Raw genomic sequence first — 25,063 nt, 5'->3', positions numbered from 1 at the left:
TATTGGGTCCTCATGATTTTGGGTTTATGAAAATAAATTTTGACGCCTCGTTTAAGAGAGAAACATGAAAGCAGGTTGGGGACTAATATTACGTGATTGTGCAGGTGCATGTTTCGGGGTGAAAGGCCAGAACTTTGAAGGAAGGTTAACACCAGAAGAGGAAGTTGAACAGCTGGAATGTATGGCACTTAAAGCTGCAGTTGAATGGGCTAGATTGTTGGGGCTAATGAAAGTTGTTTTTGAAGCTGACAATGAACTTCTAATAAAGTCTGTCAAGGGTACTAATCCTTGTGTTCATTGGTCAAATCATAGTTTTATTCTTTAAATCATAGTTTTATTCTTAAAATTCAACATCTATCCACATGTATTATTCTGGAAATTACAATAATACCTACTTTGTTTTCAGAAAAATCCATTTGGAATAGTCAATCAGTTAGAAGAGATAAGAACGGAGCTGCATATAGCATAGCCAAAAAGCTAGAATTAGTGGTTCTAGTTCTGGGTATTATGAAACATTTCCTCCTGATATCAATACTTGGATCACTAAGGATATTCAATCTATAAATGCTTCTTCATAACTCTTATGAATAAAACCATTTTTTGAATAAAAAAAGCAAAAACAAAAATAAAACTATGAGATCGAGCAGAGAGAGGAGAGCACACGCGGAAGCAAATAAAAGACTACATTGATAATCAGTTTGGTGTATAATTCTTCATGGCTCACTAGCCTACTTATATAGTCTCACAAACTTGACGATCACTCAAAGTACTTTCCTAATAAAAACAAACTCTAAATAAAGCACACTTCTAGAAACACAAAGAAACTCTAAATATAATAAAACTCTAAAACAAGCAACCGACACAACTTGCTCTTCTAGTTAACTCCAACTTCCAAATATCGCACGGTGTGTCAACAACATATGTTGATCCAACTTGACTGCGTCAACTGCAGTAGTTGATCCACTTGGACTAGATCAACATCATATGTTGATCCACGAACCAAATCACCATATCTTGGTTTAACTTAAAAAAAAAAAAAAATGCGATTATCATTATAATTTGACCCTTCCATGATTTCGTATTAATTTTTGCTTTGAAAAAGAAAAACTATTTTTCACGAGTAGGAGTCTGTATTTGATAAATAATTACGGCAGTTTAATGGGCATAGTAAATCAATTCATGGATACCACACTCCCATTGAGGCAAAGAACAATATAATAATGAGGGATTAAAAGTTTCAATTTCAAATGACTAGTAAAAAAAACGGAAAGGTAAATGATAATATCAGAAAAGAATGTAAAGACAACTTCAGTCATCAAAGCATCGTCAAAAATATCAAAAACTAGATCTATAATATTGAGCACTTCGGAACATTTGCAGCCTGAGCACGAGCGTGCTCAGCCTCCCTTTGTTTTACCTCCAGCTGTGCTTGCATCTTTCGGCTTTCATTAGCCGCTTTCTTTTTTGCATCAGCAGCTTTCTTTTCTGCCTTCGCTCTGGCAGCTCGTTCCGTTTCTAACTCCTTTTCAAGCCTTAAAGTCGTCTCCTTGAACTTCATCTCAACCTGGACAAGTAAAATTAAGAGGGGATTTAATGTTGACTACATGAATTGAACATAATACAAAAAAAAAAAAACTTAGTTGTTTTCTTATCATCTCAGTTATTCGATTAATATGCTCTTCCAGTTGATCGTTTTGGTTACCTATCACTGTAGAGGCTCCTTTCTGCAAACAAATATCATTCAGGAACTGATGATTTTTTTCTTCATACGCAGTCTTAGATAGAAGCAATACAGGCAATTCCATATCTTAAATTTATTTTCAAGTGCTTATGTGTGAAATAATCATAGCAGAGTGGCCGTAAAACAGGAACGCCGAAACAAAAGCCAGTACATTGAGAATGGTGTTTCCCATGCTCCACTGGTCAGGTCTCTAGAGCTAGACATATAACAACAAATATTTGTAAACATAAACATCAAAATCACCTTCATTTCTTCAAAGAGCTCATTTGTGTAAGGTAAACCATTATTACGTGCAATGAGCATGTTCACGAGTGACATTAAACTTTCAACCTGCTCTGCACGTTGCTTTTCAACTCTAGTCTTGTTGTCGAAAAGAATAACCCTGTTTCGGCAATGCTTGATCACATCCTGGATAAATATTACAAAAGCTAATTAGATCATCAACTTGTCGTAGCTAAAGTGTATTCAGAATCTTAAGTATGACGAAGATCATCTGGAAAACAAATGCACACAACTTAGCTAGAAATTAGTGAATTGTGCAAAATAACCTGTAGTAATTGAGGGCACTTGCTACCCAAGTATTCGGTTAGCGTAACCTCATCATCAAGGAGTTCATCTCCTCCGGTAAAAACAACAATCATGTACTCGTGAATTTTTTCACCAAAGAAATCCCTCATATACTGTATAGCTGCTTGTTCCTCTTGCGAAAACCGAGTCCTAATAGAAAAAACCAAAAGAAATGCATGGATTCCATTTTTGGCTAGACCAATACATTTCAATATCTCCTTTTTCAACTGCTCAGTTCCTTCCGAGGAATCAAAGATCCCTGAACACAATTGGTCATTGATACAAGTTAAAATAAAATGAAACTTGCTAATAATAAAAGAATCCAAAAATGAATTGTCAATATTTCATTGCTCAAAAAAGCGGGTATAATCAAAATTACCGGGAGTGTCTATGACGTTAACAACTTGTCCATCGTCAAGGACAGTGGTTTGCAACTCCGAAGTATTTGTAACTCCGGAACAGCCAATACTTGATTCGAATGATTTTCTTCGCAGAATACTGTTCCCAGTAGCGCTTTTGCCATTTCCAGTTCTTCCCACCAATACAATCGTTTTAGCAGCAGCATCAGCACCTGATGTCAAAGATGCCGACTCCCAATCATTTTCAATCGAAATATCTCCACCGCCCATTTTTTCCTAACAAAACAAGATCATATAAACATTCAGAAGAAAAAAAAAACACCTTAAATAAGTCAGAAATCAGAATAAGGAGATGGGGAAAAAAAATGAAACATGGGATGAATGAAATGTCTTACTTGATTTTGTTTATGGAAAGGAAAACTTGGAAAATTTATCTTTCAACAATGGTTTTTAAATTATGTAAAGCTAGAGGAGATATCACTAGATTATAAATACTCCAGTAAATTTTTAGAGGTTTAAATGAATTAATTGAGAAGATTGAACGCCTAATTACTGGTCACATTGAACTTCTCCATTATATCTCTAGCCTCTGGGAATGTAGCGTTCACTCTTCTTCTTCTCGGTAATTTCAAAAGTTTCTTTTCAACTTCTAAAAATTTATTTGGCGGCCTCATTTATGTTTGGTTTGGGATTTCTATAGGGTGAAAAACACCCACCACAATATACTAGCATGAGCTCATGAGTCATGACTCGGCTACCCCACACAATGAAGTCCAGAAATTTAAAAAGATCTGAATGTTTTCACCGTTTTTTTATTTTTTCTTGCATCATGTTCTTTCTTTTTATTAACAGGAATGCTTGGTCAGATGTTGCTCTCACAACAAGCAGCCAAAATTAAGAGAAATTATTGGAAATCTCTTAAAATCGAATGTACGGCGATGTTTGTGCAATTATGATCCAGTACATAGAAACCTTTTCTTAAGATTTTTAAGTTGGCAAAACTGAACAAAAACTGGGGAAAAAAAAACAAACAAAAAACTACAAGACAAACCCAACAAAATAAAAACTAGGCTGGGAAAACTCTGCAATGCGGAGAACCCCTGCAACACAAATTAAAACAAACCGGAACTGGCTTAAGATGGCTCTTGCTTGAAAGAAATTTGATAATAGATGGTAATGAGAGATGATGAAGCCTTAGAGAACAACAGATAGTCCCAAGGAACAAACAAACTGCAATTACAACAACAAATTGAAAGCAAATGAAAACCCAACTAAGTACTTTCTAAAATGTCAATTTTTTACCACTCACAACCAACAATGGAGTTAACCAATTCCTCTTCAACAATCTCCTCTTCTTTCTCCTCTTCTTCGACTTCACATTTCTTAATTTCTTTCGCTTTCAATCTTTTCTTCATTTCCTCAACTACATTCCTCATACCCATGTCTACATCCTCGTCGCAACTCATAAAAATCTCAGCAACATCAGCTGGTGTCATCTTAACTGCACCTAACAATTCCTCAACTTGTTTCATAATCTTATGCTCATCGACTAACAAATAATTCTTCGCTAAAATCTTAAACGATTTGTAATCGCAAAAGGTCAAGTTAATATGTTTATCCATCCGGCCCGGTCTTAATAATGCAGCGTCGAGTTTTTCTTTATGGTTTGTTGTGAATATTATCAACCTTTCTCCACCACATGAAGACCAAAGTCCATCCACAAAATTCAGCACCCCTGATAAGCTCACGCTGCTACCAAAACTTGACTGGCTACTTTTCTTAATGTTGTTACCAAAGTTAAGCTTATCATTTTCCGCATCACTGTTATTGCATTTCTTCTGTCGATCAGAAAGATCCAATGAACAATCTATATCTTCAACCACAATCACGGACTTACTTGTAGTGGAAATCAACAGCTTTCTTAGCTGCGAATTGCTCGATACAGCCGTTAGTTCCAAGTCGTAGATATCGAACTCCAGGAAATTTGCAATGGATGCAATCAAACTAGTCTTTCCTGTAAGATCAAATTAGTGTAAACTTTTTTACCATATAATCAAAACAGTTTTAGTAAGATCAAATTCAAGATTCTCACCTGTTCCTGGTGGCCCATAAAGAAGATACCCTCGTTTCCAAGATCTTCCAACTCTAGTGTAAAACTCTTTTCTGTTAACAAACTTAATCAGATCATCTTTAATCTCCTTCTTAAGTACCGGGTCGATCGCAACGGTGTCGAACGTCGACGGATGAGTAAACGGCACAGAAGACCACAGCCGACCATTCTCATCGGCCGATCGGTTCGTAAACAGCTTTCTTTCTCTGTTCTTGAACTTGATAATCTCGGCTTCTTTCATGATATAAGGTAAATAATGAGAATGCACCAAATCCTTGTACTTGGTATGAAAACTAAGCTGAAAATACTTACATTCATGAGACCTTGAGAACCCTATGTCACTTTTCTTCTCAATTGTATGAAAAGACCAATTGAGTTTAAACCCATTGTAGATATCATCAAAGGTTTGGTTTGCATCCATTGTGAAGCTCAAGTTTTTGGAGTTTTTGGGTTTGGACAGTTTCAAAATCTGTGCTTGTGAAACACATTTAGAACCTAAGTAACACTGAACTGAATCATAGAGATCATTGTTATAAGAATTATCAAACTCTTCAATTAGAATTGATACTAGTTTTGGCTGTAAATATGTGAGGATTTTTGCAAAAAATCTTTTCAGTGCTTGGTTTACTTCTGGTGGTAAGAAATCTCTGATAGCAGTCCTAACAAACATTAGAGTTGCTAGCAATGAACCTATTGACTTCCAATCCAACAGAATTTCCATTTTCTTTTTCAACTTCACTAGTGTTCTTGATCTGTGAAAAAAAATAAAAAAATGCAAAATTTTTGAAGTTAGACACTCAAAAATGAACAAAGGGGGTTGTTTAAAATCTCATTTTAATGCAGATAGAGGTAGAAAGAGGAACCTGAAGTGGGGGTTTGTTCTTCTTCACTGATTTTCTTAGGGTTTAGCTTTAAGTCTCTTCTCGTGTACTTAGTCTGATGTATTGCTGTGTTTATATACTTGATTGAGAGAGATGGGGGGTTGTAGGTTCAAATTCAATGAATTCTTCATTAAGTAAAAGAGAAGTGTATAAAGACAGTTAAAAGTGGTGGGTTCCAATTCCAATTTATAATGCAAAGAAACTTTCATTATGGTGGTACAATTGAAAGTGAGAAACCAACAGTCATGCACGAGGCGACAGACAAACAGAAAATCCAAATGCATTCTTGATTTAATAATTTGGAAGTTAAATTTCAGAATAATTTGTGAAAGTAAAAGTTTTTCTTGATTTTAACTTCGGAAAGTTTTTTACATTCTTGATTCTGCTCGCATTAGACTCATTTTCAACGAGAAGGATATAGGGCATCCAGATTTAATTGGATTTTATAAAATTTTGGGTAAAATACTTCATTTTATTTGAAATATTTGTTATTGAAAAGATAATCATTTTAAATGGTCGGAGTTGAGATTGGCACGATCAATCATCATTATTACATCTACTAAAAATTGGATGTCTTTTGGCGATGCACCTGTAAATGATGTCGTAATTTATATTTGGTTTTTGATTATCTTGTATTTTGGTTTTATTGATAATTTCGTAAACAATCTGAAGGAAAAAAAAAACTTTGTCCGGCCACAGGGAAATCAATTCTTTACAAAAATGACATGTTCAAGCATTATCGGCAGTAAATGATAAAAAGAGAATTCATCAATCGACATATGATATGACACACGTGTAAATTAACTTTATCTGATAGTAAGGATTTAATTGGTGCTAAAACTCAATAATTATGTTTGTTTGTTTTTGTTTTTTTCCTAAAAAATAAATAAAATAATTATGTTTGTTTAATAACAACATTTACCAAACAAACTTTTTTATTATAATGAAAACTCGTATACTCCTTCTGTTAATTTTTAATAGACCAGTTTTTATAAATAAATATTTCAAAAAAATAGGCCAGTTTCCTAATTGGGAAAGTCAAATGTTACTTTAATTTTCTGGGACCACTTTTCTTTTAACTTCTTTTGATGACAAGTGTTATGTGGACCATTTCACTTATTTTTTTGGCTCACAAGTGTCATGGGGACCATTTCACTTCACTTCTTTTATTGACAAGTGTTTAGAGGACCACTTTCAATAATTAATTCTCTTAATTTCCTTAATTTTCTCAAAAAAAAAATTGGCCTATTAAAAGATAACGGAGGGAGTACACCATAGTTTCTAGTGTAACAAAGCGAAAGCTGAATGAAAATGAACCAAACTGAAAGGGGCCATTTGTAGTCTTTTCTTTTGAAAGTATACTTTAGTGCAACTTTCACCATAATTTCCAAGTCAGTAACCGAAAGAATTCTTGTTGTTTTATGTTATTATGTGAAAAGCTAATAGTAGGCCATTTTGTTTTTGTATGTAAGATGACACACCTTGACACCAATACACACTAAAGTTGGAAACATAATTGAGTTTCTGAATATTCAATAATTTGTACGAAGTGCCAAAAAAATCATCAACACGATACATGGAAATGATCGGGTAAATGGTAGCCAAATTCCTTTTCGGTTCCCTTTTCTCTTCAGTTGTATTTATTGGGTTAGACATAAGAGATACCTCTTCTAAGTTTTTTTCTAATGATGGATTTGCTTCTCTCTTTTATTTACTTTTTTCTTGAGAAATAGTAAATTTTTACAGAAAATGGGCTATATAGCCAAAATTGTGTGTTTCCTGGGCCATATGGACTTGTAAGCTTTCAGTCTGGGTCAAATGTCCAAAAGAATCTTTTGTGTGAAATGGACACAACTACCCTGCCACGTCCACCTATACCTCGACACGTTCTTCTTCTTTCTTCAAAAAAACTAAAAAACGCCTTCATCTTCATCTTCTCAAAAATTCCGTCACCCTCTACCAAAAACATCTGGTTCTCCTTCTCAGCCATCACCACCGTGGAAAAATCAAAATCTCTCTTCAAAAAGATTTCATCACCACCACCAGCACCACCATCAATTATCTCCAAAACCCTTCTTCAACTGCTCTTCACCGAATCCATTGATTTCTTCCATCAATTTCACTGGTAAGTTTCTCGATCCTGATTTTTTTTCATGATTTTATTACCAGAACTCATCAATTTCTCGATCCCATTCTCCACCATTTCCATAACCATCCACAGTCAACATCTCTCACCATCAACAATAAGAATTTGGGGTCTTCTCAAATCGGTTTATGTATCTTCTCATACCCACCATCAACGTCTCTCACCATCTACAATGAAAATCAACACTATTAGAAATTGGTTTCTCCATCTTCTGCTAACCCTAATTGAACAACTCTTTGTTTTCAATCGGATTTGGGGATTATTCTGAATTATTAAATCTTTGTAATTTAGGGTTTTGGTTTTCAATTTCCTAACTTGGGTTTTCAACAGAGAAATTGTGTATTAAGGTTACTGTAGCTAGAAAGATTGCTTACATCTCTGAGGAGATGTGTATTGGATGTGGTATCTGTGTCAAGGTACCACCTTTTTTGCCCTTTTTTTTGTTTTTTTTCTTCCTTTCTTATTCAGTTGTCTAATTGGGGTGTGTTTTGTTTGTTTTGATGTTGGAATAGAAATGTCCACTTGAAGCTATTCAGATTAATTTTGTGATGAAACCAGTTACATCATGTTTTTAAATTGGGTTGTATTTGTTTTCACCCATATTTAAACTTGGATGAAACTAGTTACATCATGTTTTAAAAAAAATTTAATTGGTTTTCACCCATGTTTAAATTAGGCTTGGATGAAACCAGTTACATCCTGTTTTAAATTTGGCTTCATCGATATTTAGGCAGGGATGAAACCAGATACATCATGTTTTAAATTGGGTTGTATTTGTTTTCACCCATATTAAGGATGGGATGAAACCAGTTACATCATGTGTTTAAAAATTTTTTAATCGGTTTTCACCCATGTTTAAATTAGGCTTGGATGAAACCAGTTACATCCTGTTTTAAATTTGGTTTCATCGATATTTAGGCAGGGATGAAACCAGTTTCATCATGTTTTAAAAAATTTTGAATTTGTTTTCACCCTTGTTTAAACTAGGATGAAACCAGTTACATCCTGTTTTAAATTTGGTTAAATTTGGTTTCACTGATATTTAGGCTAGGATGAAACCAGTTTCATTATGTTTTGCAATGTGTTAAATTTTGTTTCACTGATAATGCAGTAACAGTATAATCTCTTTTGACAATTACATAAGCCTTACTAATTTTCTTATTTTAAAAAGTATAGTCTCAACTTATGCGAAGAAAAAGAACAGATAGATGGGAAAGTACATGCCATCCTGTACTATTTCTTGACGTACACAGGTACATCCTGTGTTGATTACTGAAACTAAAGTTGGAATAATAGTCACACCGCTGGATATAACCAGGTGCGTGATGTATTTATTGCTTAATGTATCTGATTACGTCTTGTGCTGATATTAAGAATGTCGTGCCGAAAAAAGTTATGCCAGTTGATGAATGGGGAGGAATTGACAATTGTGAGATTAATATAGATTGTATTTAAAGGAGTATTCTTTGTTTGGATTAATGAAAGAAATGCAAACTCTGCTAAAGAGTGTTTCACTTATGTTAGAAATGAATACTATACAGACCATCTCTTATTGTGAGTTAGAACATAAATTTCAGTTGCACTTGCAAAATTAAGCAATTGTTGTTATTGTATCTGTCTAACATTGTTTATTTGAATGATGTAGGTACTGCTATTAGTTGCAGCTGCAGTTGTTGGATCTGGTGGCAGTAATGTAGTTAATGGGTAGTGGTGGTGTTGTTTTGATGATGGAGAAACTGGTTCTAGTGAAGTGTCAGGTGGACTGGTTGGTATTGCAATGGAATGATGCAGGAGATGACATTACAGATGTGCAAGTGATGGCAATTGTGGTTGGCATGAGGCAGAGATGAAGGATCTGCAATGTTTCACGCACTCTGTTTTTTGCTCTGTTTTAATTCGTAAAACAGAGCAATTAAGTACTCTGTTTTTTTTTACTCTGTTTTTATTTGATCTGCAATGAAATACTCTGTTTTTATTTGATTACTTCGTTCTTTTTCAGTCCAGTAGCTATTTGAAGAAGATAGGGACATATTTGTCTCTTCAGGTTAATAAATAAAAAAGATTCTGGGTCAAATATCCATTTTGGCTAAATGAACAATATTTTTCTGTTTTTTGGCTATATGAACATTATCTAAACCTAAGAATATATTTCACCCAGGATTTGTTGCAATTGGTCTTTTTGACCAATTTTGTGCAATTTTTATTAGCAAAGTAAGACCTTGTTTCTTTACAGCTGATTCAGCGTCTGGGTTTGAGCCAACACCTGATTCACACCCGAGTCAGCAATCAGACCGTTTGTCTTCTTTTTTGAGTTAGATTTGACTCAACCTCTGACTCCGACTTAACCCCTGAGTCGGACCCGTTTGAGTCAGGTAACAAAATACCCCTGACTCATGGAATCAAACTACTGACTCACATATTTTTAAGTCAGGCGAGTTAGATCTGACTTAAAACAAACATATTGAGTCGGATCCATATGAGTCAGATGATTTCAGTCAGATCTGACTTAAAACAAACATATTGAGTCGGATCCAGATGAGTCAGATGATTTCAGTCAGATCCATACGACTCAGATGAGTCAGGAATAAACAAACATGGTGTAACTTCATCAACTAATGCAGTTACCATGGAACAGGAAAAAAAGGTAGCCGAAACTACCTATCAATTACAGCTTCCCAGCTGCATATTATACTCAAGGAGTAACCTTGAAATATTTGCATAACCTAATTCACCGAAAAGATAAAAGCCAAATCCTTTTCTCTGATTACGATAGTATTTCTCTTTGGTTTATGAAGCCCATCCAATTAAAACACACAAAAACTTATACTAATAAAATTTCTTCCCTGATATTTAAACTGTTTTCCACATACATGTTAGCAGCATTACTATAATGCATCTTATGCTTTTGTGTCATGCAGCAGCATTCTAGTGGTCAGATGGCTTTCCTGTTTACTGGAATCAAGGTCTCAATTAGGTTATATATTAATTAAACAAGATTATAAAGTAAGATTACCAAATCTTGCGCAGCATGCACCCATGTAGGACTTATTTTGTGTATTAAAACTTTGTTTTGATGACCATCACTTTTGTAAGCTCTTATCCGATTTGAGGATTAACTAACGATTAAATAAGTGGCTTATGAGAAACCACGTTAACATCATCAGATTCTTTCCCAGATTTTGCAGTGCAAAAGCAGTACGTTTAATTCCATTTCCTAATTAATTAAGTAACTTATCACAGGCTTTATCTAATTCAAAAGAACCTGCTGCCTATTTCTAGCTGGATGTCATAATCTACCTATAATCTACCATGAAACGGTAAAAAATAACTTTGGTCTTGTATTATTGGGAAGGGTCATCGTCATGATCACTAGTCAAGTTAGCTTTTGGACACAAAGGGGACCGAAAGGAGGAAGACGTCTAGGAGGACTCCGTAGTCAAGATGAAAATAATGAGTAATTTAATTTCCGACTTCCTTCGGTTTGAAATTTCACTACAACTAAGTTCGACAGGAGTTAGTTGCATAGAATCAACAAAAAAATTTTTTATGGATGTTTTCATCATTCGATTCTTTTTATGGAATTGTGAGTCCATTTAAGAAAGAGCGTGGTCTAAAGTAAGTTTTAAACTTAATTTTATTCGACCTTTTTATTTGCATCCTCGACGAGTGAAGAACCGGATTCAGTGGAGAGAGCTGAAGAAGGAGCAAAAATAACAAAATAAAAAAGACATTATTAACTAGTTGTTTCCCATTGAAGAGCTCGGTTATGAATTATCCAGAGTTATAATGGTGAAGTCCTATTCGGATATGAAGACCGTGTTGCTGCTGGAATTTGGCGTTCCTGGGTTATAGTGATGTCGTAGTTCTTCGTAAAATTTGTTTAGGCGTAGTACATGAGTTCACCAACGTACTCTTACTGTGTAGAATCCTGAACGTGAAGCTAGAATTTTGAAGCTCTATAATCTATATAAAACAATGTCAAGTTGGCCACTGGCCCAGGAACGTATGGAGGTTCAATAAATTGTACACAAGTTGAGATCATACAACACAGTTAGAACTGCTCATCAGGAGGTTGATAGAGATGTCATATCTGCATTTGTGGAGAGGTTTTTCAACTCCCCATTTCCGAAATGGCGATAGTTTAAGACGACGTTGTCCATAATTTGGGTTTACTCGTGGTTGGATATTCGGTAGATGATGGTTACGACCCCAAAGTTTATCGAAAACCCTTGAAAGACAAGGGTTTGAATTTGCTTGGATGGAATGGCCCGAAATGGAGGTTCAGTTCAGGGTTGCTGCTAAATTTACTAAATATAAACCGGATGGAGAACCTAAGAATAAAGAGAAGGGATCGAAATTCTTCAGGCTAACAAAATTGAGGGACTGTTTTTAAGGGGAGTGCGAAAAGACCAATTCATTTATTTTCAGGCGAAATCAAGTGGACTGCTACGACGCTCTTAATGTTTGTACTTGGTATGGTAATATTCTCGGACAGAACAGAAAGCTTGGTGGATGCCAGATACCTTCAATCATTTCGAAATGGCCACGTTGTTGGTAGGAATTCATATGGCACTACTTGCGTTGCTTATTTAATCAATAATCTGAGAGAAACCAGTATCAAAAAATGGGTGGTAATATGCTCTTCTTTAAGTAAGAAATCTTTGACCTCCCTTGATAATTATAATGTGGTCTTATATTGTTTAACCCTTGATTTAGTGAAAGATTAGGACAGTCTTGATTAGTAGTTTTAGATTGGTTGCTTATACGTGGTTGGTAATTATGTAATATATTGACTAATTAATTACCTTTGTACATAGGCTCGAATATATGAACATTTTTCATCATTGGGAAAGAGGATCGCGACAAGGAATAGTGTAAGCTGCAGGAGTGCCCATTGTAATGCGATACCAAGAAGAGGAGCTCGAGACTTTGTGCGAATAACGGTATCGTTGGATCAGTTGAAGTGGGACGACTTAAGAATGTCAAATTGACGCTCATGTCGATTTGGGATATGCTTATGAAAAAAAAATACCTCTGTACCATGGACCTTTGTTTTATTGTGGTGGGTACATCCTCTACAATCCAAATAGACTCATGCGCTACAATCCAAATAGACTCATGGGCTAACTTGCTTGCCACCATAAGAAAGTGTGTATTGAGTTTGAAGTTAATGTGAAGAAAATAAATAAATATATATATACACACATATATGTAAGTGCCTGGTTTAGTATAATCAGGATGCAGAGTCAAAGGAATAGGTTGAGAGGGACAAGACTCATATATGTTACATGGATGTGAAAGGGTTGGCAGAGGAATGGTTCAGCTCGACTCTTCTCTGAAGTTTTGCTTCTTCGATTGCTGGTTTGGGGACCTGGGTGAGAGGGTTCTCTTTTCTCATGAGATTTGTCCAGCTGAGTATATTTTATGGTCCGAGCTGGGGAAGCTCGACTTATCTTGTTCTTTTCTGACGAATTTTCCAGCTCTGGTATAAACATCATGTAGGGGTTCGAGAATGTATCATGTGAAGGAATCTCGAATCTCCACTTGAACAAGGGGGTTTCCGAACAGTCTGCAAAGGACTTTTTCATGTGTTTTTTCAACTGGGGCTGCTGCTGCTTTAAAGCGTCCGAGGAAATCCGTAAAGATTTCATCACTTCCTTGACTAATTTTAAAAATATCATCTAAAACATCTACTTATTTGATATTGCAGGAGTAGTCCTGGATGAAAAATGATTTTAACTCAAATATGCGACTGAGTTTGATGGGAGACATGTGAACCATGTCAAGGCGTCTTCATGTAGACTTCTGGGAAAGAACCTCGTCATTATCCATGTGTTGTCGAGATATATAGCCATCATTTTCTCATAGTGAAATGTGTGTTCGCTTGGGTCTGAGTCCCCTTTGAAACCTCTTGAGGTTGGCAAATGAAGCTTTTTAGGTAGTCGACAATCACGAATTTCCTTTGATAATGGATTTTCTTTGAAGATATAAGATTGCTGGTTTGGGGACCTGGGTGAGAGGGCTCTATTTTCTCCTGAGATTTGTCCAGCTGAGTATATTTTATGGTCCGAGCTGGGGAAGCTCGACTTATCTTGTTCTTTTCTGACGAATTTTCCAGCTCTGGTATAAACATCATGTAGGGGTTCGAGAATGTATCCCATGAAGGAATCTCGGATCTCCCCTTGAACAAGGGGGTTTCTGAACAGTCTACAAAGGACTTTTTCATGTGTTTTTTTAACTGGGGCTGCTGCTGCCTTAAAGCGTCCGAGGAAATCCGTAAAGATTTCATCACTTCCTTGACTAATTTTAGAAATATCATCTAAAAGATCTACTTGTTTGATGTTGCAGGAGTAGTTCTGGATGAACAATGATTTTAACTCCTCAAATATGTGACTGAGTTTGATGGGAGACATATGAACCATGTCAAGGCGTCTTCATGTAGAATTCTTGGAAAGAACCTCGTCATTATCCATGTGTTGTCGAGATATAGAGCCATCATTTTCTCATAGTGAAATATGTGTTCGCTTGGGTCTGAGTCCCCTTTGAAACTTCTGAAGGTTGGAAAATGGAACTTTTTGGGTAGTCGGCAATCACGAATTTCCTTTGATAATGGATTTTCTTTGAAGATATAAGTTGGGTTAGCCTTTGATTTGATAACCGTTAGTTTTATCCTTTCCTCTTGATCTTTCATCATTCTGTCAATTTTTCATTCTATAGACTCGTGAACCAGATCAACTGTGGCAGCTGGTGGAGACTCAGAAATTATTTATCTTGAGTTTTGTAGTTGATTAGCTGATGAGTTGTAGTTTATGAGTTCTTGTATTAGGTATTTCTGTTGATGACCCGATGATTGGTTCACTAAAGATGACTAAGCTGGGAGAGGTGGTATATTTAGGCATAATTCCGATGATTCCAGGTGTGTATTTTGATGCTATACGATTGGCGTGGAAGCTCGCTGGGTTGGTGGTGGCATTAGCCGATTGACTTTCTCAGCTAAGGCGCTTATTAACCTGAGAAGGTCTTGTAGAATGTCACCTGAGATTTGTACCACTGGGGTTGTAGCTGTTGTGGTAGCGGTTGACGGTATTGGAGGCCTCTTGTGTTATTCAGGTGTCATAGTTGGACCTATTAGAACCGCTTGTAGTTGACCACTTGCCATGACTGTCGAAATTGTGATTGTCTTTGGTGGTACAACTGAAAATGCGGGGGTCTAACAACCACACCCAACAATTCTTTTGGCAATCTGAGAGGACTTACTCCAATACACTTTCTAGAGAATCAACAAGACAATCAGACTCAATCTAGAATAAAGTATATCAAAGAGTTTAATATCTCTAATTCTTAATTCAAACCGCAATCAGCAAATAGAAATCTGCGAGTCCGATTGAATATAAGAGAATTACTTGAACGATACCAACCAATCTTCAAGTGTCAATCAATGTAAATCAACAACCAAAGGTTGGATATTCTAATTGATTGATCTTAACGCACAACCTATGATATTTCAATTATATAACAAAATATAATGCGGAAAAGAAATAACACAGATACCAGAATTTTGTTATTGAGGAAACCCCAAATGCAGAAAAACCCCGACACCTAGTCCAGATTGAACACCACACTATATTAAGCCGCTACAGAAACTAGCCTACTACCAATTCACTTCGTACTGCACTGTAGTTGAACCCTAATCAATCTCACACTGATTCAAGGTACAGTTGCGTTCCTTACATCTCTGATCCCAGCAGGATACTACGCACTTGATTCCGTTAGCTGATCTCACCCACAACTAAGAGTTGCTACGACCCAAAATCGAAGACTTGATAAACAAATCTGTCTCACACAGAAAAGTCTATAGGATTGAATAAATCTGTCTCCCACAGAACTACCCAAGAATTTTTGTTCCGTCTTTTGATAAATCAAGGTGAACAGGAACCAATTGATAAACCATACTTATATTCCCGAAGAACAACCTAGTATTATCAATTACCTCACAATAAACTTAATCGACTAGCGAAACAAGTTATTGTGGAATCACAAACGATGAGACGAAGATGTTTGTGACTACTTTTTTATCTTGCCTATCGGAGATAAATCTCAAGCCAATTTTACAATTGCACTCAATCACGATAGAAACAGCAAGATCAGATCATACAACTACAAAGAGAATAGTTGGGTCTGGCTTCACAATCCCAATGAAGTCTTCAAGTCGTTAACCTACAGGGTCTCGAGAAGAAACCTAAGGTTAAAGGAGAATCGACTCTAGTTATGCAACTAGTAACACACAAGAGGTGTGGGGATTATATTTCCCAGTTGCTAGAGTTCTCCTTTGTATAGTTTTCAAATCAGGGTTTGCAAAACCTTGGTAACAAAGCATTCAATATTCACCGTTAGATGAAAAACCCGATTTAACCAAGCTAATATCTTTCAACCGTTAGATCGAACTTAGCTTGTTACACACAAATGAAATGTACCCTCATTTAGGTTTATGTAACTGTACCCAAACTTTTCCACCATATTGGTTCATAAATAGTTAACCGAGGTTAGCCATATGATTACTCTCATACCAACCTTATTCATCTTAACCATAACTAGTTCAAATGACTCAAATGAAATTAGTTAAAGAGTTGTTCAATTGCTATATTCTCATGCATTTATACAAGAACACAACTGAAACAAAATCGGTTTGATTCACTCGAATCAATACATGAACATTATAGCCACGGTTTGCAAAGATTGCATTCCTTATTGATAAATGTTTTAGGTTCATGTACAACCGATTTTAGAAAGTAACCTACTTAAGTATGCGTATGGGTATGCGTACTTAAGTAGCCGGATTTGAGTTTGTTTTAGTTTTCAAACTCAACAGAAATTCACGGACGTGAAATTTAAGCTAGTATGCGTACGGGTACGCGTACTTTAGGTAACCGGATGAGTTTGGTTTTGGTTTTCAAACTCAGCAGAAATTCACGGACGTGAACTTCCACAAGTATATACACAAGTATGTATACTTTAGGCTCCCGGTTTTGGACTTATACACTAATGTGCGAACACACTATGCTTATATCCAAAGATGGTTACAAGATTCTAAACTCTTTATTTCAATCATTGAAACAATATTCTATGATGACAATAGCTGTTTCCAGGGAGAATTGATATCGAAATATCATTATGTTGTCATCCTTTTGCAAAACAAAAGAATAACAACAACCAACCTTTACCAGAGAAAGGTTGAAAGTCGGTTTTAACAATTGCAAGAAAAAGTTGAAAACCGTCGAAACACATATGCTTTTATGCTAAACCAAAACCGATTCAACATATTGTGACTTTTTCACATATTGTTTCTACCAGAACCCCTCATGATCCTTTGATAAAGCCTACCAACATGGGATAGAACTTAATCCTGCTAAATCATTAAGCCACCCAAACCAGAAGGGTTCACAATATTATGAGATCGAATATCAAGGTAATAAAACCGAAATCAAACATCCCATAAACATTCATAGCAATAATAAAGCATTCAAGCACATGCTATGTGAATCAAAAACCATCACAAGAAAAATTATAAAACAAATAATTTTATTCATAATAGGATAGTTTTATTCATAATAGACCTAATACAATCATTGAAAGAAATCAAAAATCGATTTCTATTTTCCTGCAGATCTTTCAAAGATCATCTTCAATTTCCTCAAATTTTTCAGGATCTTCATCAATAGCATCTCGACTGATATCTCGGATTCTGCACACAGTACCTTGATTATGTTCACAGGCTAATGCATTAACCTTTCGATTAATATCTCGAGCAAACTCCCTGTTAATGATTCCAAGTTTAATCAACTTTCTTTGGTTACGGATAAAAATTCTTAGTAGTCCTGCATGGCTATGATGAGTTTCAATAGTACTGAGGAGGACCTGACGAAGATTGATAATATCAATCTTAGCATCCAAACTATTTTGGACAAGGAGATTAGTGACATCTTCCTTTTCATTTTCTATATCTTCACCACCAGATTTATTGAAGGTATCATCAAGATGAATGGTTTCCTTAGAAGTCATTCCACTCAAGGCTTTCATAAGTTTTGCTTGAGATATGGTTTGAGAATACATCCTATAGCATAAGTTCTCAGACATGTTGAGTACATATACTAGAAATACCTTTAACACATACCAAACATAGATATCAGCCTTAAATAAATAATTCTGACAAGATTTCAAAAGATTTTCGCATCTTATATGTTATTGGAACACAACATTCTCCAAAAAGAGATTATCTTCAAGATCGCTATCAAGAGATACTTCAAACACTTACACTTATCCTTTTTTACACAAGTTTTTGTAAGACAACCTTTCTACACATAAAGATGTTTAAAATACCCTTAGGGTAGATTGTGTAATCTCTCTATGTTGAATAAGAGATATTAGTAGGATACCAATAGCCCAGGTATATGTGCTTCCTTACATCCGAAGATTGGGCATTGTAAGGATGCACAATCCAATGCGATTTAAGCACTGGGATGAGGATATTCCTCATCAAATACCTCATGAGGAGATCTTCCCCCTTTTTGAACATCATGTTCTTCTTCGTGGGTTTTGAACCCATCCTCTTTGTTAAGAAAATTGCGAGATGCAGTATCCTCGATTACATCTTGTGCCCAGGATGGTATGTTCTTTGAGCTTGAACCCGTGTGGTCTAAATCTGCCAATCGGCAGTTTGCCAATGTCTCTTGTTCAAGGCACTCTATATGTCCTCTTAAGGTATCTATTCCTTGTTGGAAGTGTTTTTCTAAACATCTGTTTAGATATACCTCTTGACATGTGTTTATGGGTGAAAACTATTTCTGCGGTTTTTGGTAAATTTGGGTGTGTGTGGATGAGAAATGAATCTAAACCCTAAACAAATACACTGCACGGGAATGTTTTCTGATTCGAGAGATCAATCTGTATAATTCTGGCCTAAACCAAGAAATGGCCGTTCCAGACTTGCTTCGGTCACAAAGTGAAGGAGATGGGGTTGATCTTAGGGAGGGAAGCGAAGAAGGTGTTGAGAATGTGAAGGTGTTGGCTGTTTATGACTTGTATCAGAAAGATGAACTGGCTTGCAAAAATGTAAGCAATCAGCTCTGAGTGTTTGAATACGTTATATCAACACTTGGTTTTTGTCTGTTTTGGAAATAGGGAGGAGAACCTATTTATACAAGCCATTGAGTATAACCCTCGTCTCTCGTGGGAAGTGGAGTAATGGGATAGTGGGGTCGTGTGTTAATGTCACACGATCAGTCTTTGCCCACTTCCTCCATCATCACTAACCGTCCATGTCTTCCTGACATGTTCTTGTGATGACGCGTTGCACGCTGCACGCTGTAAACCGCCAGACCAATACCCCAGTAAGTATCCCCCAGTTTGTGACATGCTTGATGTCTCGAATGTGTGGATCGTGGGACCCACAAGAAGTAGCATGCGGTGCTAGGCTAAATAACTAAGTTACTTAAAAAATTGATATTTATAAAATATCGTGTATATTCTATCCATGCAATGCATCGAATATATTCAATATGCATGACGCATCGCTGTTTTAAAGCTTAACGGAGTAAGTCACGGATTTAAGTGTCTTAAAACATCATCACGTCCATCCATCTTCGAGTGATCGTTTGGAAGCCTCATGGGCGAGCCATCTCATGGCCGATCACTCCATGTGGAAGAGTGGCGGACGGTGATCACAGAGACGCTTCATTGGTCGTCTAGCTCTTAACCTAGGATGTCATACCAAGCTAGCGAAGTTGGACGGACGAGATGGCTTAAGACCCTCATCTGCAACCGTTGATGGAATATTAGGTTTTAAAGAGGTGCGCAAGCATCACTCTTTGGCTTGATCGAACTCAAGCATGGGAGCCAGTTTTGGTGGGACCGATTGGTCCTGCAAGGAGGTGGCCCGTCAGTGTACATGTCCATGCTGGCTCATCTCGCGAAGATGCGATCTAGGCCACTCAATTTGACCGGCAAAGGTGAGTGGTTGAGATCGGTTTTCGACAGAAATCCGTTGCCGCAAAGGAATTGAAAACTTCGCGACATGCCTACTTTGGGCGCGCGTTTCGAGGCGTTCGGTCATGCGTGTAGATGGGCCCATAGTGATCATGTTGATATGTTGGGACCTTTTAAGTCTATATCTACACCCTCCATCCAATCTTGCGAAGATGGACGCTCGTGATCGATTAACGACACATGTAACATGCCGCAGACCCTAATTAGGGTTTTGGATCGGTCGTGCGCATGCAACTTCAACCAAACGGTTTGGCAAGCTATGCTCCTCCCTTGGGGAGGCCGATCATGCGGGGTCAACATTGGGTCGACGGTAAACGTGTTTGTACCTGCCTCGTGGTCCTAGGTGTGATCTAAGCCATCCAACCATGATTGCGAAGTTGGATGGTTGTGATCAATTTAAGACACTAATGGACTTCCACGGCTTTTAAAGCATCACTTCATCCATGTTTTGAGCAATCGTTTATTGCTCCATGGCTTGGTCGTGAGAGAACCGATCAGGTAGGTGAAAAGTGGGCCCGCCAATGTGCATTCCAACGCTTCTCCGATCAATCGCGGGACGATCCAAGCCGTCCAACTTGGCTTGAGAAGTTGGAGGGTCGCGACTTCTTTGAGACTGTTTTTGAAAGTCTTGCGCATACTAGCCACTCCATACCAGCTCGACCATCCTTCTTCAGGGCTGGCGTTTGGTGGCTATTTGGGGGCATAGCATGTGTTCGACCGTCCAGGGCATAAACGGGCCTGCTGGTGGTCATTGCGGTGATAGACTGCTCCTGTTGAGGATCGTCTAGGACTGGTTAAATCATACGGCCAACCTGCTTGGTCGTGATCGTTTTTGAGACTGACATGGGCAGTACAGATTTCCCTTAGGAAATATGCTCAATCGGGCTAGTATAACACACCGAGAGATGCTCAATTGGGCTAGTATAACACACCGAGAGATGTAGCATGTACGGGTATTTCGTGCATGCCTCACTATTGACACTTGGAGATTCGTGTGACTCTTTTAAGAGCAACACTCAGTCGTCATGCCGCACCAATAATGAGAGTTCTGTGGGAACAACACAGGAAATACAAGGCTAATCATGCATTAATTAATAACGCTATAAATCCACAGAATATCAGGATTGTGGCTACATGCTCCGTTCTGGGTGTATTTAATTCACAGAATACTAGGATTGTTGCCACATGCTCCATTCTAGGTGAATTAGTAAAGTGAAGAAGCATTCATCACTTGGATAGCTTTATCCTCTGCAGGATGTCGGCATATTAAGTTCGGCTTTTATAATTTTAACCTTGAACAAAAATCCACCATCAACAACATGTTACAATAAGAAGTTTCTCAATAAGGACTTTATTCCTTATCTGTGAATGTCTAGCGATTGAGTAAGAATTTCACACTCTGTAGTTTGTTGATGAACTTCATTGCACAAGGCCAGTTTTTGTTCCATATAATCTACCAGATTAATTTGAAGACTGAGTGTTTCTCTCTTTCCTTCACATATTCTTACATTTAGTTGAACAATAAGTTATGTGACATCATCTAGACTGTCAATGGTCTTTTCTTTTTGTGAAATATTTTTCAACATGTTTGAAAAATCTTTCCAACATCTTTCGAAATCCAGAACTTGGGCAGGCTAGTGAGTCTAATCTCTTTTCAGACGATTGTTCACTAGGAATTGGAGTCGGATCCAAAACATGTTTCTTGAGTTTCAGACTCATTATTTTTTGATCAGTAACCTGGCTCGCAATCAAGTCATTAGTCATAGACTTTTTCTTTGATTTTCGAAAAGACTTTCGAGACCAATTTCCATTGACCTTCTCTGAGACATTATTCTCAATATCTTGACATAGGTTAACTGAGTTCTTCATAATTTTATCCTTACTTTTCTTATTTTGACTCATCTCTTATAGGTTGGAACGCACCAAACACAGATTGTTAGAACTTTTCGTTTTTTCCTGCTCTGATACTAATTGAAAAGGCGAAGGTACCCAAATATACCTCAAGCTAAATCTTTTGTTACTTATAAAACCTTTCTCCGAAAGTGATTGTCTATGGACTGAGTCGAGACAATGCAACTAATCGGTTCACTCTTCGTGTGATCGTCTATGGATACGAGATCGAGAAAATACAACAACGAAGTATGTTTACTTGATAAAAAGGTTCGGACTTAACCAAACACAATACTATTTCTTATCAAGTAAATAGGAATTAACGTTTGTGTAATTTACTTTAATTATAATAAAATAATAATAATGCGGAAATATAAAGTAAATGACACAGCAAGATTTTGTTAATGAGGAAACCGCAAATACAGAAAAAACCCGGGACCTTGTCCAGAATTGAATACTCTCAGGATCAAGCCTCTACACAAAATTAAACCTAACTTCGTATAGTTGAGATCAAGCAACTAAACCTATAGTTCACCTAGTTCCGTCTGTATTCCCACGCCTCCAACTTATGAATAAGTCACGTACTTGGAACAATTCCTTTGGTTCGTATTCCAAACAGTAAAAGGAACAACAAATTTGTTTGATATCAACTCTATTCAACCAAGTGATGTGAGTCGGACAAAGGATCTTCTGTTGATCTTAACATAAACTCCTTCCTCAGGTTCTTAGATTTATCTTATGTTCAATCACCAAAGGTAATTGTTAAGATTTTGCAACCAATACTTTTAATCACAAAGAATTGTATTGATGCTGATATACACAACTAATCAATCCAATCTACCACAAGGATAAACCGATTATAGTTGGATCCTCTTATACCGAAACAAGTGTTGTGCACACCAAAGATTATGAACCCCAAATCAAAAATCTTCAATATATTCTTTGTCTTCAAATCTTCTTAAATCTTCAATAAACACCGGCACACAACAACTTGAATCTCTTGTGATCAATCATGCACATAATGGAGTCTGTTAACAATGGATTATCACAAGATCGTCTTTAGCACTAACAACAGTCTAAAGATCCCTGTCAAAATTTCGATCTAGTTTGAGTGAATCTTATATCAGAAGAGAAGATTCTCAAGCATAAACAAACTAGGTGCAATCAAAGTTCAACCACCGTTAGTCAATCAAATCAATCGAAAACAAAAAATAAACCGCAATTATCTAGTTTCCCACCAACGGTACTCGTAGAGCTTCTCAATCCCAAAGAAGACTTTAAACTGAGCGGTCGTAAGATATTTCGCCTAATTAGGTTACTCTCCTCTCCGAATAGGCGGCTACACCAGTAACAACACAACCGAGGAAGTTTGTTGTCACGAAGGATTAGTTTGATAGAAATGCAAACTTCAAGTATTTATAGACAAGGAAGTTTGGACACCAAGGAATTTCCAAAACCGAAAATATTCTCAAAGATATTCAATATATTCCAAATTCGGTTTTCATAATTTTCTGGAAATGCTCTGTCCAAAATAATGACCGAAAATCTCTTTGGAAAATCTCAACTAGTAAATGCACATCACTAATTCTCATTTTCCTAAAATAAAATTAACAACCTTAATTAAAATATTATTAACTTATTTATATTTTGATCCTGAGATTTTCTTCCTGTAGATATTAAAGAATAACTTTGAACAATAAAAGATAAACATTACTATACGTGTTCAAAGTATGCCGACGTCCTTATTTTTAAGTCCTCTTTCATACTTACAACCTTGAAACCGATTTGCCACACTTCCAAACAAGTTTAGAATTGGTTCATCTGACTTTCAAGAACTATGTGATTGATTAAGAAACACTCAATCACAAATCATGGGTTTAACGGTTCTACCAAAATAAGTTTCGGTTCTACCTCCATGTGAGTACTGTGCATAGTCACACTAGCTTTCCAAAATTCGGTAGACTAGGTACTAGGATCGGTTCACCACATATATAAGGTATCTAACTCATATGCGTTTCACATTTCCATAGGATCGGTTCCCCTTTGCCTAAAAACGTGTTGCACATGTTCATAGGATCGGTTCCCCTTTCTGTTACATACCTTGCTGCACCTAATACAAGGATCGATTCCCCTTTGTGATGTGTTGCACCTCTTCATAGGATCGGTTCCCTTTTACCCAGATTCGGTTCAACAAAACACAAACTCGATCATACCATCTCAGGTGATTATTTAAGATCGTTTTCACTAATAAAAGTCATACCAATACATAAGTCAGGCCTTTGTGAATAGTTTTACCAAGAACACAAACAAGTCATGAGCGGTTATACTAAATCACACATATTAGATGTTCACAAGATATGCAATGAATAACAATCTCAATAACGCCTGGCGATTTCCTTTTCGATTCATAAACAAGTTTATGAACTTACTTCCTTAAAACACATGTAAAACATTGTTTCTTAGGATGAAATCCTCACCTCATACCCATACATAATCACTATACCACTTAAACGATTATGTCGATGTCTTATCTACAAAGTTTAATGGTTATACAATAAAATTCATATTGTATTCATTAATACTATGTCTATATAGAGTGTTCATGCTTCTCAGTTTCGATTTAAATATGCACGTCTTGAAAGATACGTTAGGGAAAGAAACAGTTCAAGTCAAATATCACTAACCTCAAGTGGAAGGATGATGTTGTCGTTGTAGCTTCTTACTTCTTCACTTCTTCAACTCTTCGCAATACTTGTAATGTCTCATATCCTAATACTTTCAAGCTAACCTATATGAAGTTGACTCTAGTACATAATCAAGCGACTCTTAAAATGAGTTTCGATTCACTAAAATATGACAACCAAACTTAACATACAAATGCTTGGTGGGATCAACTGAGCTATGCTCTAACAAAGAGTTTTTGTTCCGTCTTTTGATAAATCAAGGTGAACAGGAACCAATTGATAAACCAGACTTATATTCCCGAAGAACAACCTAGTATTATCAATCACCTCACAATAAACTTAATCGACTAGCGAAACAAGTTATTGTGGAATCACAAACGATGAGACGAAGATGTTTGTGACTACTTTTCTATATTGCCTATCGGAGATATAAATCTCAAGCCAATTTTACAATTGCACTCAATCACGATAGAAACAGCAAGATCAGATCACGCAACTACAAAGAGAATAGTTGGGTTTGGCTTCACAATCCCAATGAAGTATTCAAGTCGTTAACCTACAGGGTCTCGAGAAGAAACCTAAGTTTAAGGAGAATCGACTCTAGTTATGCAACTAGTAACACACAGGAGGTGTGGGGATTAGG

General features: G+C 36.6%; 2 protein-coding genes and 1 long non-coding RNA gene across 3 annotated transcripts; 1 reads left to right on the top strand and 2 right to left on the bottom strand.

The window, feature by feature from the left end:
• Window positions 1–1,348: 1,348 nt before the first annotated feature.
• LOC113295758 (immune-associated nucleotide-binding protein 9-like) lies at window positions 1,349–3,126 on the bottom strand. Its single transcript, XM_026544083.1, has 5 exons — window positions 3,063–3,126; window positions 2,688–2,943; window positions 2,290–2,567; window positions 1,985–2,149; window positions 1,349–1,564 (listed from the first exon to the last, which is right to left on the bottom strand). The coding sequence occupies exons 2-5, from the start codon at window positions 2,935–2,937 to the stop codon at window positions 1,349–1,351; spliced, it is 909 nt and encodes a 302-aa protein (XP_026399868.1). The 5' UTR covers window positions 2,938–2,943; window positions 3,063–3,126.
• A 599-nt stretch (window positions 3,127–3,725) lies between these two features.
• LOC113299307 (AAA-ATPase At3g50940-like) lies at window positions 3,726–5,793 on the bottom strand. The gene is made up of 3 exons (XM_026548326.1): window positions 5,641–5,793; window positions 4,760–5,529; window positions 3,726–4,681 (listed from the first exon to the last, which is right to left on the bottom strand). The coding sequence occupies exons 2-3, from the start codon at window positions 5,496–5,498 to the stop codon at window positions 3,966–3,968; spliced, it is 1,455 nt and encodes a 484-aa protein (XP_026404111.1). The 5' UTR covers window positions 5,499–5,529; window positions 5,641–5,793; the 3' UTR covers window positions 3,726–3,965.
• A 3,203-nt stretch (window positions 5,794–8,996) lies between these two features.
• Window positions 8,997–9,878, top strand: LOC113300441. The gene is made up of 2 exons (XR_003335800.1): window positions 8,997–9,122; window positions 9,450–9,878. It is a non-coding gene; the product is annotated as an uncharacterized LOC113300441 (long non-coding RNA).
• The last annotated feature ends 15,185 nt before the right edge of the window (window positions 9,879–25,063 follow it).

The sequence above is a fragment of the Papaver somniferum genome, chromosome 7 (assembly GCF_003573695.1).
Source record: "Papaver somniferum cultivar HN1 chromosome 7, ASM357369v1, whole genome shotgun sequence".
Taxonomy (NCBI): Eukaryota; Viridiplantae; Streptophyta; class Magnoliopsida; order Ranunculales; family Papaveraceae; genus Papaver; species Papaver somniferum.
The sequence above is the reverse complement of the archived record's forward strand: the minus strand, read 5'-3'. Positions and strand labels throughout refer to the sequence as shown.

Bases quoted from the DNA above. Each gene is read 5' to 3' on its own strand.
- LOC113295758 (XM_026544083.1), bottom strand. From the start codon at position 2,937: ATGGGCGGTGGAGATATTTCGATTGAAAATGATTGGGAGTCGGCATCT. The intron at 2,568-2,687 runs GTAATTTTGATT...AATTGTGTTCAG, and splicing joins TAACGTCATAGACACTCCCG to GGATCTTTGATTCCTCGGAA. The intron at 1,565-1,984 runs GTGATTTTGATG...TTACTTGTCCAG, and splicing joins AGCTCTTTGAAGAAATGAAG to GTTGAGATGAAGTTCAAGGA.
- LOC113299307 (XM_026548326.1), bottom strand. From the start codon at position 5,498: ATGGAAATTCTGTTGGATTGGAAGTCAATAGGTTCATTGCTAGCAACT. The intron at 4,682-4,759 runs GTGAGAATCTTG...TTGATCTTACAG, and splicing joins TTATGGGCCACCAGGAACAG to GAAAGACTAGTTTGATTGCA.